A 14,057-nucleotide genomic window follows, 5' to 3' on the forward strand; every position below is an offset into this window, starting at 1 on the left:
ACAGAGGAGGGTAATGACCTCCTATGAGGGGGAGCCAGGATGAGAACCTAGCCAGTCTCCTCCAGGGGCTGTGCTCTTAAATATAATACAAGACCAGTTCTGACTAGCCTGGGAGTGGGGTCCCCCAACCCTGAGCCTGTTTACTTTCCTGTAAAATGGGAACAACCATATCATAGTAAATGCCTAGCACAGTGGGCCCCCCAATCTCAATCCCCTCTTCCAAGAGTGGTGACTTGGCACCTTCTAAGATCACAATGGGTGAATGAGCCCGCAGGCGTGCTACTGCTGTATATACCGGGACTTTCACGTAAGTCCTGCCTGAGCTCCTGTCCTGCTCGGCGAGCTGTGTGCAGAGCAGCTTTTACCAGGCCACTGTCCTTATAAGGGGACAAGAAGACTGAGCATCATTCCTACCGGGGGCAGGGCCACTCCCAAGTGGGCGAGTCTGCGTCCGTTCTGCCTGGGGCCCAGCGCTGGCGTCTGCCGGCCCCCCTGCAGCGGCAAGGTCAGTGTCGGCGAGTGTACAAGCCTCCAGGCCCCGCTCCGCCTCCCGGGTCAGCACACCACCTGCAGCTGGTGGGCGAGGATGCAGCAAGGACACTGAACACACATCTGCAGGGACTGCTGGTTCCAGACCTTCCTCCTGAATGGGACTGATGGTGAAAGGGATGAGAGAGGAGGAAACAAACACGTGATTACAACCCTCCTGGATCTGATCACGTCAAGTCCCACACAGCAGTTTCCTTTTCATTCTAGGAATGACATTTCAAAGTTGCTTAACAAAGAGTTGACTAAAGCCATTTTCTTCAGATAAACAGATGCATGCAAATACAGACAGCTAGTACAACATGAACAGAAAGAAATCAAAGCCATGGTAGTGCATGTATCAAGTAGGTGGGTGACACACTGGGTATTCTTTAGCAGGATGTTGGGAGGAATGGGTTTAATTCTACCAAGCTGTCGTCTGAGCGTCAGTACTGTCACTGAGACTGAACACATTTCTAACACTGCAATAAACAGGACGCGTCAACCACCATTCAACCGCCTACTGCCGGTATAGTCCCCTCCCACACACACACATACAAGCACATCTGTGACACTTTCCCAGTCTCGTCCAGCTGCCCAAGACCCTGTCAGTACTGGGGAGTACCAGCCAGGCGTGCTGCAGGGTGCACCTCAGTTTGGGTTTCTCTGAGGTCTTCCTCAGGTTGGGACTGTGAGTATTGGTTTGGGGGATAAGATCAGAGGTGAAGTGCCCTTCTCATCACATGACACCACCATGCATTACCACCTGTGACACTGACCTTGATCATTTGGTCAGGTTGTGTCTGCGGCTTTCTGCACAGACCCAGCATGGATTTTAATGACTGCACGCCGTTTGATCCAGCGGCTGTATGCTGGAATATCACAAGCCAATGGTTCTTAGATATGAAATATTTCCAGAATTTTATAAGAAACCAGGGGTTTCTACATACATAGAAAAAGTTGTCTCCAAACCGTATACGTTGCTATGAGCCACATGCGTGCCTGAATTACCACAGGGGCATAAGTGATTATAAAACCCCTTTTACCTCTCCATGAGGACATTTTGATTAACTTTCTAGCTCTTTTCCCCTGTAAACTGAAAAGGTAAGACTATCACTGTCATCATTGCTTATGGTAAAATGTCACCTTCACTGGTAACCGTATCTAAACTGGAAGAATTAGAAATATGTGCTGGGAACCCACTGCTTCAGGCTTTGGGTACCATGAGTCTCGTAAAGGGTTTGTCCCTTGTGGGGACGCTGGAAACTCAATCTATGGAGTGTTTCAAGAGCCACTGACTTCCGTTGAAATAAAGCTTCCAGGCAGGGAAGCCTCTGTACCTGGGTGAAGTTTCCTTGGAACTTAACTGTCCTGCAGGGGTCCAAGACAGTCGTTTCCTGGAGAGGACGACCCTGCTGGCAACTGTGACTGTCGTCCTACATCCTTCTAAGTTAACTGTATGCCAAGTGTGGCTTATGGAGCCTTGTGCGTCAGACATTTATTGCATGTAGGAAGATGCCTGGTGGGTAGTACAGACTATGCCCATTGGGCAGGACTTTAAATTAAATGGCAGAAGCCATTTAATTTGCATTAATTATTATTCATGACAACTATTTTCTCCATGTTTAGTCATTATTTTTTCTTTTGTAAATTCTGCCCATGTCTTTCATCCAATCATTTATTTACTAGAGTCTTAGTTTAAGAAGGGTTTTTTGATAACAAGAGCCAGTACAGCATAGTGGTGAGAGCAAGGGTTCTGAGATCAGAGATACAGGTTCAAATCCCAGTGCTGCCCATTAGAAGATGTATGTCATTAATTTAATCTTCTAGACCTGGTTTCCCCACCTTACGATGGTAGAAAAGAATAGTTCCGACAACTAAAGTTATTGCAAGATTAATCAAAGGACAAAGTACATGAAAATCATAGGTGCTGTGCTAGAGTGTAATAAATACTCCAAAGGTTGGCGTTATTTACAGTGTCTATTACAATCACCAGACTATTCAAATATGGTGGAATTTGACGTCTGCAAAGCGTTACTGTATGGTAAGTCTGCTTTTTGCATCAATACCTAAGAGGCTTAAACACACTACTTTCCTCCTCGTAAAAGAAAGTTACTGATTTTCTCAATTATAATGGGTGTAAAGAAGGAATTATGTCTGCTCAGTTGTGCAGTAGTCCTCCTATGTCAGGAGGGAATGAGGAGACATGACAAGCAGATGCAGCATGGTGTCCAGGGCAGAGGAAGGGCAGGTGGCAAGCCGGGAGACCCACGTGCAGTCTGGATGGCAGTTAAGAGTGTATATATAACCAGTGCTGCTTTGTTGGTCTTGACAACAGTGCAACTATAATCTAAGACTTTACAGGAAATTAGATGAGGAGTATATGGGAATTCTCTGTTATCTTTGCAACATTTTTAAAAATCTAAAATCCTTCCAAAATTAGTTTGTTTTTTAAAAAATTCACAGGGAAAATGCCTGTGTCAAGAGGTGGAAGTTGGGCCGGCCCGGTGTGGCTTAGGCGGTTGGAGCACGGTGCTCCTAACGCCGAGGTCCTCGGCTCGATTCCCACATGGGCCAGTGAGCTGCGCCCTCTACAGCTAAGATTGTGAACAACAGCTCCCCCTGGGCTGCAGGGAGCAGCCCCGGGTGGTGTGGGCTGCTGCAGGCTGCTGTGTGCTGCCGTGAGCCGCCACCAGCATGGGCCAGGGAGCTGTGTCCTACACAACTAGACTGAGAAACAACGGCTTGAATCGGAGTGGCGGGGGGGGAGGTGGAAGAAAGGGGAAAAAAGAAAGAGGTAGAAGTTGCATGTATAAATCCATCTGTATAAAAATATACTTATCCACGTGTTTGTGTATATTGGATGAAAGGTGGGGCTGTATGCGTGTGGAGCTGTGTATACAGTCGGTCTTGTTACCGCGTTGGATCTTCTCTCTAAAGTCATTGCAAACACTGAACCACTGCTCCCAGGAGAAATACACACTGAGGTTCCTGCGAGCCTCTGGTCACAATGTCGTATTTAAAGACACCTTATTTAATATGTATTGTTGAACTCATTGCCATTGAACTCACGGCCAAGAGTGCTGTAACTCCTGCCTGAACAAAGCTCATCTAGCACATGTTCTCCCTGCAACACATCATGGCTTTCTGGCACTCAGAAACACTAGATAGCACGTCAGCTCCATACTTGGAGAACATTTTAAACAGTGAAATTGCTATCAACAGCACAAAAGTGTAAAAAAAAAAAAAAGGCACCACTAAGTAGGCACACTGCCAAGGACACTTAGAGCGTGAGGGATGTGGCTACCCAGCCTCCCCAGGGAACACACGCTGAGACTCGGATTTGTCATCTCTCTGCATGTCTGCAGGTGACTGCAGAAGCACCATGAGCGTTAATTTGGGGGTTACAGATACATTTTAGCATGCAGGTGAGTTCATAAATGTAGGGCCCATGAGTGATGAAGGCCAACTGTACAGATGCGTGTGTGTGTGTGTGTGTGTGTGTGTGTGTGTGGAGGGGGGGCGTTGTACCAATGGTAGGCAGTTGGATGGTGGTTGACACGTCCTGTTTGTTGTATTGTTAGAAATGTGTTCAGTCTCAGTGACAGTACTGACGCTCAGACGACAGCTTGGCGGAATTAAACCCATTCCTCCCAACATCCTGCTAAAGAATACCCAGTGTGTCACCCACCTACTTACCAGCCGAAGGCCCTGGCATAGGAGGACTACTGCACAACTGAGCAGACATAATTCTTTCTTTACACCCATTATGATTGAGAAAATCAGTAACTTTCTTTTACGAGGAGGAAAGTAGTGTGTTTAAGCCTCTTAGGTATTGATGCAAAAAGCAGACTTACCATACAGTAATGCTTTGCAGACGTCAAATTCCACCATATTTGAATAGTCTGGTGATTGTAATAGACACTGTAAATAACGCCAACCTTTGGACTATTTATTACACTCTAGCACAGCACCTATGCTTTTCATGTACTGTATCCTTTGATTAATCTCACAATAACTTTAGTTGTTGGAACTATTCTTTTCCATCATCATAAGATGGGGCAACCAGGTCTAGAAGACTAAATTAATTACCTACAATCATGCATCTTCTAATTGGCTGGTAAGTGTCTGCAGAGGGAATCAGAACAGAAACCACCCACAGGGATCTGCGACCAACTGCTTCTCTCACGGCTCCCACGTAGCCCGTGTTCAGGTTAACAGTCATATTTATCCACGTGAGGACTTTCTGACTTAAAGTTGAGAGTCAATAAAAAACTCTGTTAGCCTTTAAAGGCTAGAATATCATTACTTCTTAAAAGGAAAACTAGAATGAAAATGGAGTGACAAGGCCATGTACATGCACATAATACCTGAACTTTCTGTCTTTTGAGGGTCCCACATTTTCTTCACACGAATCCAAAGTCACATGGGTACACAGTGTTGCTGCCACATTTTCTGAAATGTAGAAAATTAGAGACAGACATTATGTACACACACGTATACACATATGACTTTACATAGTTATCAAGTCCAGGATTTTTTTTTATATGACTTTCATTATAATTTCAAAATCGTGTTCCATGGTAAAGTATGCTTTAAGACTTTAAAGATGGGGGAAAAAAATCACCAAAAAAAATTCTACTACTAATATGTGTGAGCATTTCAACTCGCTACATCTAATCCATACAATCCTTTCAGAGAACAGGGCCTGCAGAGGGGTGGGATGAGCAGACCAGGGGAGGTGACTGGTGTGGGTGGCAGGCCACACTCTTTGGGAGAACCTGACAACAGGAACAGAGAGTAAAAGGCTGCTGTGCTCTGGAGGGCAGAGGTGTCCTTCAGTCAGTCGGCTGGTGTTTAGCCGCTTGAATGATGTAGTGTTTACGTCAGAGCACTCCCTGGCAACACTTATCACACCCTTTAACTTAAAAATAGTAACAACTACAGACAGGGCAGAAATATAGAAGAAACCTCTAAAGTGACGTAACACTAAGAATATACTGCATTTGGTTTTATCAGATGTTGCTTCACTGAACAGGAGCTCATACTTTAGTTCCAGAATATTAGTTTCTATTTACAGAACCAAAGTGGCAAATACTCTTAAGTACAGCCAATATTGACTAAGTTTCTATATTTTGAAAGACTGGACTGATTAGTTTTCTTGATAGAAAAAGGCTTAAAATATTTTTTTGTTAAAGTGGCAAGCTTGTGATAGTACTTGGCAATTGTCCAAGTTTCAACTGAACTCTCCTTTAAAATTCAGAGAAGAAATATACCATATTGGTTTAGCACTATATGAAAAAAAAATTCACCCCTTATTAAACAAACATTTTTAGGTCTATGGGCTCAAATATTCTTCCATTTCGGGGAGCGAAACTCTTTGGCAGTCTTTTCATTGGCATGATTTGGTGAAAAATTGCTATTTTTAAAACGTGCGGGTGGCCAGATGGCTCAGTTGATTGGAACTTGGGCTCTCAACCACAAGGCTGCTGGTTCGACTCCTGCAAGGGATGGCTGTGCCCCTGCAACTAACAACGGCAACTGGACCTGGAGCTGAGCTGTGCCCTCCACAACTAAGACTGAAAGGACAACAACTCGACTTGGATGGAGCTGATGAGTCCTGGGAAAAACACACTACTGTTGCCCAATACAAAAGTCCTGGAAATACACACTGTTCCCCAATACAGTCCTGTTCCCCTTCCCCAAGAAAATCTTTAAAAAAACAAAACAAAAACGTGCCAACAGTGGTAAGAGTTTGGCTAGTAAATCATTAGTCATCAAAATGGTCTATCTAGTGGGCCCAGGTCTCACAGTGTATACTCTGTAGGTTGGTCCTTAATAGGTGACAATTATCTGTGCTTGATGACAATGTAATGTGTTCAGGTTCAATTCAGTTATATGAAGATCTTTGATATAGGAGTGTTATGTTTGGGGGAAAATAAGGACTATTTGTGAGTTTTCTCATGATGCTCTTGGAGTCAGGGCGCTAAAAAATAAGAAAATATGATTTTCTGAGCTAATACTTGGCTATGATTCCAAAGTAATGAGACTTGTAGACAAATATCAAGGACTGAAATTTGCTATTTGTTACTTTTATCAAATTAGAAAATATAAATGTTCAGTTTTTAGCATTCAAATCATTTACTCTGTTCATGCTGGCCTTTTTGTTTGTTGTAAATCACAAAATGAACCCACACCCTACACAAGCAGTGTCACACACACCTTTGTCTTCCAGAGCATGCCCTGCATCCACCGGAAGTTTCTGGAAAGGTGTGGATGCAAACCGAGCGGCAGCCGTGAAGTCTCCTGGGCTCGTAGGACTGGGTGCCAGGGTCTTGGTGCAGCGGATGCCCCATACAGTAGTGTCATCCAAACACTCCTCAGGATAAGGCACTTCCTGCAACAAAAGGTGAATGGAAGAAAAGCAGTCATCTATCTCCCTGTGCTGTCCATGAAATTTAACACATTAATACCTTTTAAAGAGTAAAAAAAAATGAGGAATTACAGAAGAAACAGATGGAACCTTGGCTGCCACACAGCCACAGACGTCATGGTTCTGTTCTTTTCCCCACAACTGGACTCTACTTATGTCTGCACACTCCACTGGGGTAACACCACACACAAGGGTCACAGTTTTGTCTTTCAATGTTTACATTTTGTTTTAATTTGAAAAGTCTAGATTTACAAAGGAACTACGAAGATAGTACAAAGTTCCCATGTGCCCTTTATCAGGCTTCTCACGCTCATACCTTAGAGTACACTTGAGAAGGACTATGAACTGTAGGCAGTGTTTGGATTTCCCACTCAGGTCGCTTTTGTTGCGGCTCCAGTGCGGGCGCCTCCTTAGCCTCCTCCAATCCAGGCCAGCTCACTGGTCCCGCCTAGTCTTTCTCATACCCACACCAGCGAATACCGGTCAGGGACTGTAGAATGCCCCTCTAGTTTAGGTTTACTTGATGTTTTCTCAGGATTAGACCAGGGCTATAGATTTTGGGGAAGGATAGCAGGGTAAAGTGCCCTTTCTCATTACGTCATGTTGGAAGACACATGACAGGAACACACGCGATCTCTGGTGAGGCTCAATGAACCCTTGGCTAAGAAGGTGTCTGCCAGGCCTCTCCACTGTAAGGGACAGTTTCCTGTCTCCCTGCTGCACGTGTTCCAGACAAGTCACTAAGTCCAGCCTGCACTAGGACGACGGTGATCTAAGCTCCATCCCCTGGCCAGAGGAGTACCAGAGAATTCACAAACAAAGGTTAAAACCACCACAGTAATTAATAAATAATTTGGGTGAGATACTTGGAGGCCATACAAAAATCCTGTTTCTTCTTAAAGTTCGCTGGCTAATTTTAGTATTCACCCATGGGTCTTGCCTGCAGCAGCTACTATTATGTGGTTCCAATGGCCGCTTTCTACCGCCACACATTCGTCTACCTTCCTTGGAATTCTGTAAGGATGTTTCGTCCTCTCTCCCTTTATTTAGCAATAAGGGTATTTATTTTGGTTCTTGGGTTAGAATCTAATGCTACCCTTTCCTACTTACTTTCTTGCTCACATCACGCCAGGTCTGGCCAGGGGCTATGCTGACTGGCTCCTGCGAAGCACTTCCTTGCTTTCTGGCACTATAAGGCGCTCTAGACTCATTTGTCTCTTTCCTGCCCCAGCCCTAGAATGAGCTATTTCTCCATGAACGCAAAGGTCAAGTTTCAGAGTCTAGGGCAAAGGCAGAAACTACTCAGTCAGAATCCCACCTGACCAGAGCCCTCAGTTGCCCATAAAATGCCAGCCCTGGTTTTCCTGTTCCTGCATTCTTCATCAATTCCACCTCATCTCTTCCAACACTGCAGGCAGAGCTGGCTGGTTGTTTCGTCAGGGGACACAGGACAAAGCAAGTGGCATATGCTCTGGGCCAGGTACATGGAAACTCCGTTGCGGTTTCTTAGCCAGAGCACATGTAGCTGAATAGTTCAGTAAAATGCACCTAGGAAATGGCGCCACTGCATCTGAAATCCAGCCCATTATTTGGGAAATTTTAAGGTCAAAGGTTCACCAGAAGAGTTAGAGAGCTGTGTGACAATTTACTCAGAAGAATCTGCTGAGGGGTAAGAACCATGCCCGGGGTGAGCAGACTTTCTGCAGCACACTGACATAGCCCAGCAGAGGCAAGGCCAGGATGGAGAAAGGGCAGCTGGAAGCTGCATGTGGGCTGGACGCAACAGTTGCTGTCACCGAGGAACTGCCGGGCCAGCAAACAGGTGACACGTGTCTGCAGAGGTGCCAACGATGGGCCCTTCCAGTTTAATTCTCTCTAAGTCACCACAGGCCTCATTCCCCAGGTCTTGGAAACACATTTACCCCGCGGGGCCTCCTGTCCAGCGCAAAGGCCCTCTGAGCACAAGGACCATAGAAAATTCCTTCTTCAGTTTCCGCACCCATCACAGGGCCTGGCACATACTAGACAGCCAAATAACTGGATAAGAATGTCCCCACGGCACTCTCCATATGACACTGTGCTTTCCACTACGCTCCGGCGCATATCACCTCCTTTGTCTGTACAGCTACCTCGTAAAACCAAGAGGAAGCAGAGACTGACCTACCTTTGACTTTGGAGAAAATCTGCTTACAGAGCGCTCTCCAAAGGTCCTGGCTCCCGTGGGTTTATTTTTAGGCTGTGGTAACCTAAGGAAAGATTTGCAAAATTATAAATAGTAAAATATGCCAAGGAAGTAAATGCGACCTCTTCAGGTTGAGTGTTAGAAACATCCTCCAGTTGTCCTGTCCAATCAGTTAATATTTACATACATGTTCCTTACCTTCACAGCACTGGTAGCAAAACTGAATTCACATGATGACATATATAAAAGGGAGGGTGGAAAATACAGAGCTCTCTACAACACTGAGTTATAAGTTTTAGAAACAAAGAGCGAGGGCCGCCACGTGGCCACAGAGGGTCACAGAAACCATGCATTCTTTATCCCCAGTGCTGGGTGTAGCTGTGGGTTTCTGAGAGCAGGTCAGGCCTTTGTCCTCCGTGCCTCAGTAGGAATCTCTTCCACACTGCGACACCTGTCATTCACACCAGCACTCTCCTTCTAGGTTTCAACTATTAATACTGAAAATTCCTGGAGCACTCCAATATGATTTCCCTCAACCTTAAAACACTCTCTCCACAGCATGACCCCACCAAAGCCTTTTCTATTTCATTGATCCTGAAAAAATAAACAGCACATATGGCTACCTGGACCAGTGAATTCACTCACATCTAATACAGGTTCAAACCCACAGAATCCCTCTCCCGTGGCCAAAGGCTCATCAGCGGCGGGGCTGGGATTGGAAGTCAGACCAGCTGATCGGCAGGCCACTCTCCTGCCACCTCACTGCCCTGTGTCCCAGAGCAAACTGTGTGGAATCCCACGTCACTGTGACCACAGGTATCTCCCCCAAGTGTTTCTTTACCCATAATTTTCTTTGTTCCCATCTTCAAACACAGAAAAAGCAGATGACAAAGAAGAGATAACCTTATTGACTCCCCAGGACCCAGAAGAACTTGGGTTTTCTGCAATAGAGAAAAAATAGCATTGAATTATTGCATTGGAAAAAAAATTATCCTTTACGATAAACTTTAACATTAAATAAGAAAGTAGAACAACAGCTTATAGGGAAGAAGAGAGGTCAGCGTTTCAAACACTAGGGAATGAGCTAAGCCACCTCGTCTGAGAGGAAGTGACATAATAACCACACTCATGGCACCTCACGCTCAAGCCCCCAGGTCCCGACCTCCTGCCCCCATGTAAAGCATGGTGCTCACCATTCTCCTAAAATACTGCTATTGTCCCTTGATTCACTGAATAAAGCTCTAGTGGCTTTGTTTTCCCTTTTGTAGAAGGAAGAATTAACCCTTCAGCTTTGCTTTTCATATCCTCCTGAGTCTAACTGGACACTGTTCAGCTTTATCGTGATCCCTCTGGCTTCCTGCAGGGATCCTGCCGCTAGACTAATGTGGGCTACCTGCCGGCCTCCAGCTCTTCTCCCCCGCCATTCTTCTACCCGGCAAGGCTCAGGTCAGACCTCAAGTACTCAGCCATTCCCGGACGGTCCTATCCACGGGGACCTTGTCTTTCTTTAGCACTATTATTTTCTAAGAAACAAAACAGACCTATGACACACATTGAGTACCCTGTCAACCATTGTCAGATTTGCTATTTCATGCATCTCCTGCCTTTATGTGGCAAGCCCATCAAGGGCAGGGCCACTTCTTGTATAATCCTAGTTCCTGTGGCAACCACCCACAATGCCTTGCATCTGGTAGCTTTTAAACAAATTGTTATTACTTTGAAACTGGGCTTCAAATGCATCTTCATTTTGATCTAGAGGTTGCCATTCATCTTTGTCATCAGCAATGTCAGGGAGTGTAGGAACCTGGAACATATTCATGATGAAACCTTAAAACAGTAGAAAGAGTAATTGTAAACAAGGCTGCAAACGACCTTTCACAAATGTGTTGTCAGAGGCTACACATCCCAGTGAAAGGCTTACCTAGCGCTTCTTTTGTGTGCACGGTGGGCGATGGCTGCACTGTGGAGGGCGTCGCCTGGACCATGCCCAGTGACGTGTTTGGGGTTGTGTGCAAAGAGCTTGCACTAACAACCTTATGTGTTTCACAGCCTATTAAAGAAATGGGGACAAAATACAGAATCAGTAGGGAAATCAGAAGAATTTAAAAGGCGCACAATATAAGACATTTATTACATTGAAACACTTATTATTACTGATGGTCATCACCAAGGACTTCCATTATGATAATGCTTTCAGAGCTTTCATTGTTATCTTCATAACAGTCACGTGAGGTAGGTACGGCAAGAATTATCCTTTTACAGAAAAGGAAATGAGAGCTTCAAGAGAATAAGTGGTTTGGTCTAAAATTGTACCAAACTAGCAGCCTTGTCATAAACGACCCCCAGCTCCAATATATCCCAAGAAATACACGGTGACAGTCCCGACAGTCCCACTGTAAAGGTTCAGACTGGCCTTCCGGCTCCCTCAGCTGGAGTCCAGACGATGGTGCACCGGGCCCTGCTCACCTGGGCCCAGCCGGCCCAGACTGCACCTTGTCCTCCCTGCACCCCTCAGCCTCAGCCGTGCTCAGACACCCCGGGGACAATCCCACCTGGAATGTATGCATGGGCCTGGAGCAGATCTTCCGAAATGGCCTTGACCCAATATCACTTTCTTGGTGGCATCATCCGTAGTCACCTCTGCATTCTTGATCCCCCTCCACCCCGCCTCCACGCAGGTGGGTTTTGTCCTTTCTGTTCATGACTGCACCCCTAACTCAGTGCACCCAGCCAGTGCTCAGGAAGTCTGGGTTCAATGCAGGGGTCTCCAGCTATTTCAAGTAGCTCTATACCCACTGAACTGTCACTGGAAAAGGATGTCACAATCACGTGGCGGGAGGGGGTATGTCCAATCTGTGTGTCTCATTTTATTTATAAAACTTTCCTTCAGTGTAAATGCATCTAACGGAGTAGTACCAAACAGAAATCTAACACTCCTAATTAAATTTTTAATCACCATTACCTCCTCACGACGTATTAAAGATGACTCTTATTTTAGATAAACCTGCTAAGAAATGCACATAGCAAGTTTCCCAGAGATTCTAACTAATAAGATGTGACTAATAGGCGGATTTCTGCCTGAGTTGGAAATGGCCCAGAGCTCCTCTAACCTCTGCATTCAGAATAAGAAAGCTAACAGACGGCTTCTTCGAGGCGTGAAGCCTTCACAAACCACGGCCACCACACACATCTCAGAGTGACCTGGGAGTCTGGTTAACGTGTCAGAACACACGTACAGTAACTACACATTACCTTCTTTCATGTTGGCCCCACCATGTGGCTTGAATTCATGAGTACCTTGAGTCACACATCTGGAAGAAAAAAACTCTAGACATTAACTCTCAAGAATGAACAGTGAAAAAATGTCAGCAATCACAAGCCTGTTGTTACAGTATGGATGAAACTGCTTAGGTCTGTAGTGTAAGTAAATAAAATGTTTCATTTTTTTCTTTCATTTCCTTTTGAAGAAAAGAATTCTTACAGACACAGGCCAGGTGCTAACATTCGCTTAACACAGTGGTTGTGTATTTTAACAGCATACTAATCGTGCCTTTTTGGGGTAGGGTGGGAAAGTGGCTCCCTAATTCAAACGCCCCCATTTATCACATGGCTGAAGGACCAGCATGCAGCTCCCTGGTCACAGTGAGGGAAGCACCACCATGCTTTGTCAGCACGGCCCCCATCGTGGCGAGCCAGTGGGCACAAGGGCACTGTTCCCCAGAGTTCTAATTATTAAGAAAGGAAAACATGGCACAGAAGATGTTCACGTCAGTTTGTTTTAAGCACAGTTGTGACAGTGGACCTCGTCTATTTATCTTTGCTAGAATTCTCTTAGTGGACCCTGGTAAAACGTAAAAGAGAAACTGTAAAGCACTTGAAATTTTATAAATCCCCACTAAACTGTCATAAAAACATAAGTTTTTATATGAGGTTTCAGAGAAAGGTACCCTTTCTCTGCCATGGTCAGCAGTCCAAGCTGCTGAGAATGTCATGGGGGTCCATTCAGTCGCTTGCATGGGCCAGGGTCAGGATAAATCTGACGTGCTTCTGATGGAGACCTAAATGTCTATTAGGGGAAAGAGTGTTACAGTTGTATAAGGGGCAGCAATCTCTGGCTCTCACAGCCTCACTACTCCATCTGTGCAGGGGCAGCTGGCCACACATCACTTTCACAGGGCTGTCGCTGTTGCCGCTCTTACCATGACAGCTGCATAAATGAACTATGAAGAGCTAATGGAGCCATGGCTCCCACACAGCCCTCTTCTTACACACAGGGTGCAATATAGGCCCCAGGACAGTTATTATCTTAATGTGAGTGAAGGAGCATGAGGATTTAAATCTCATTTCCAGCAGAAATCAGTGATCCAAGTTAACTTGGGCACTGAAGGGAACCAACGCTTAAGAACCATAATCTGTGCTCAGAGGCTTAGCCTAAGGGGAGGGTGTGAGCTACACTGTGGCTTTTATTTTTCCTAATGGATCAATAAAATTGTATGTTGAGTGAGAGAGAGAGAGAGAGAAAGAGAGAGAGAGAGAGAGAGAGAGAGACTGAAGATAAAAATTTATACAAAACAAGTGGTGTGCCACTAATTTCAGAACTCCAGGCAAACGCCTCACAACTGGGGACACCTCCCCAGCAGCGTGCAGTTGGAGCCTGGCATATTGTGTAATGGATGTCAATCTCAAACCGCTCCTGCTGGGAAGACAGAGGGAAGATGAGAAGAACACGTGGCAAGGAACCGTCTGGACCGTAACAGTCCTTATGGTACTCCGTCAAAACCAGAAAGCAAAGGCAGTTTGCTATAACAACTGTATATCCTTCAGTTATAAAAAGATTGTTACATATCAGCATACTAAAAATTTTTAACTCAAAAGAGAAGCACGAACTAAAATAAATACTCTAAAAGAAGCCTGAAA

The 14,057-nt window shown here is 45.3% G+C and overlaps 1 protein-coding gene across 2 annotated transcripts in view; it reads right to left on the reverse strand.

Moving 5' to 3' along the window:
• Positions 1–14,057, reverse strand: part of BUB1 (BUB1 mitotic checkpoint serine/threonine kinase) — a 50,737-nt gene that overhangs the window by 11,779 nt on the left and 24,901 nt on the right. For both annotated transcript variants that reach the window (XM_019725844.3, XM_019725846.3), the window contains 8 exons: positions 12,393–12,451; positions 11,062–11,190; positions 10,857–10,967; positions 9,982–10,081; positions 9,123–9,204; positions 6,748–6,922; positions 4,896–4,980; positions 415–653 (listed from right to left, as the gene is read on the reverse strand). In XM_019725844.3, coding sequence (XP_019581403.3) covers positions 415–653; positions 4,896–4,980; positions 6,748–6,922; positions 9,123–9,204; positions 9,982–10,081; positions 10,857–10,967; positions 11,062–11,190; positions 12,393–12,451 — 980 coding nt within the window. The remainder of the gene's footprint in view (positions 1–414; positions 654–4,895; positions 4,981–6,747; positions 6,923–9,122; positions 9,205–9,981; positions 10,082–10,856; positions 10,968–11,061; positions 11,191–12,392; positions 12,452–14,057) is intronic.

The sequence above is a fragment of the Rhinolophus sinicus genome, chromosome 2, assembly GCF_057876585.1.
Source record: "Rhinolophus sinicus isolate RSI-liver-muscle chromosome 2, RSI-T2T, whole genome shotgun sequence".
In the NCBI taxonomy this organism is placed as follows: Eukaryota; Metazoa; Chordata; class Mammalia; order Chiroptera; family Rhinolophidae; genus Rhinolophus; species Rhinolophus sinicus.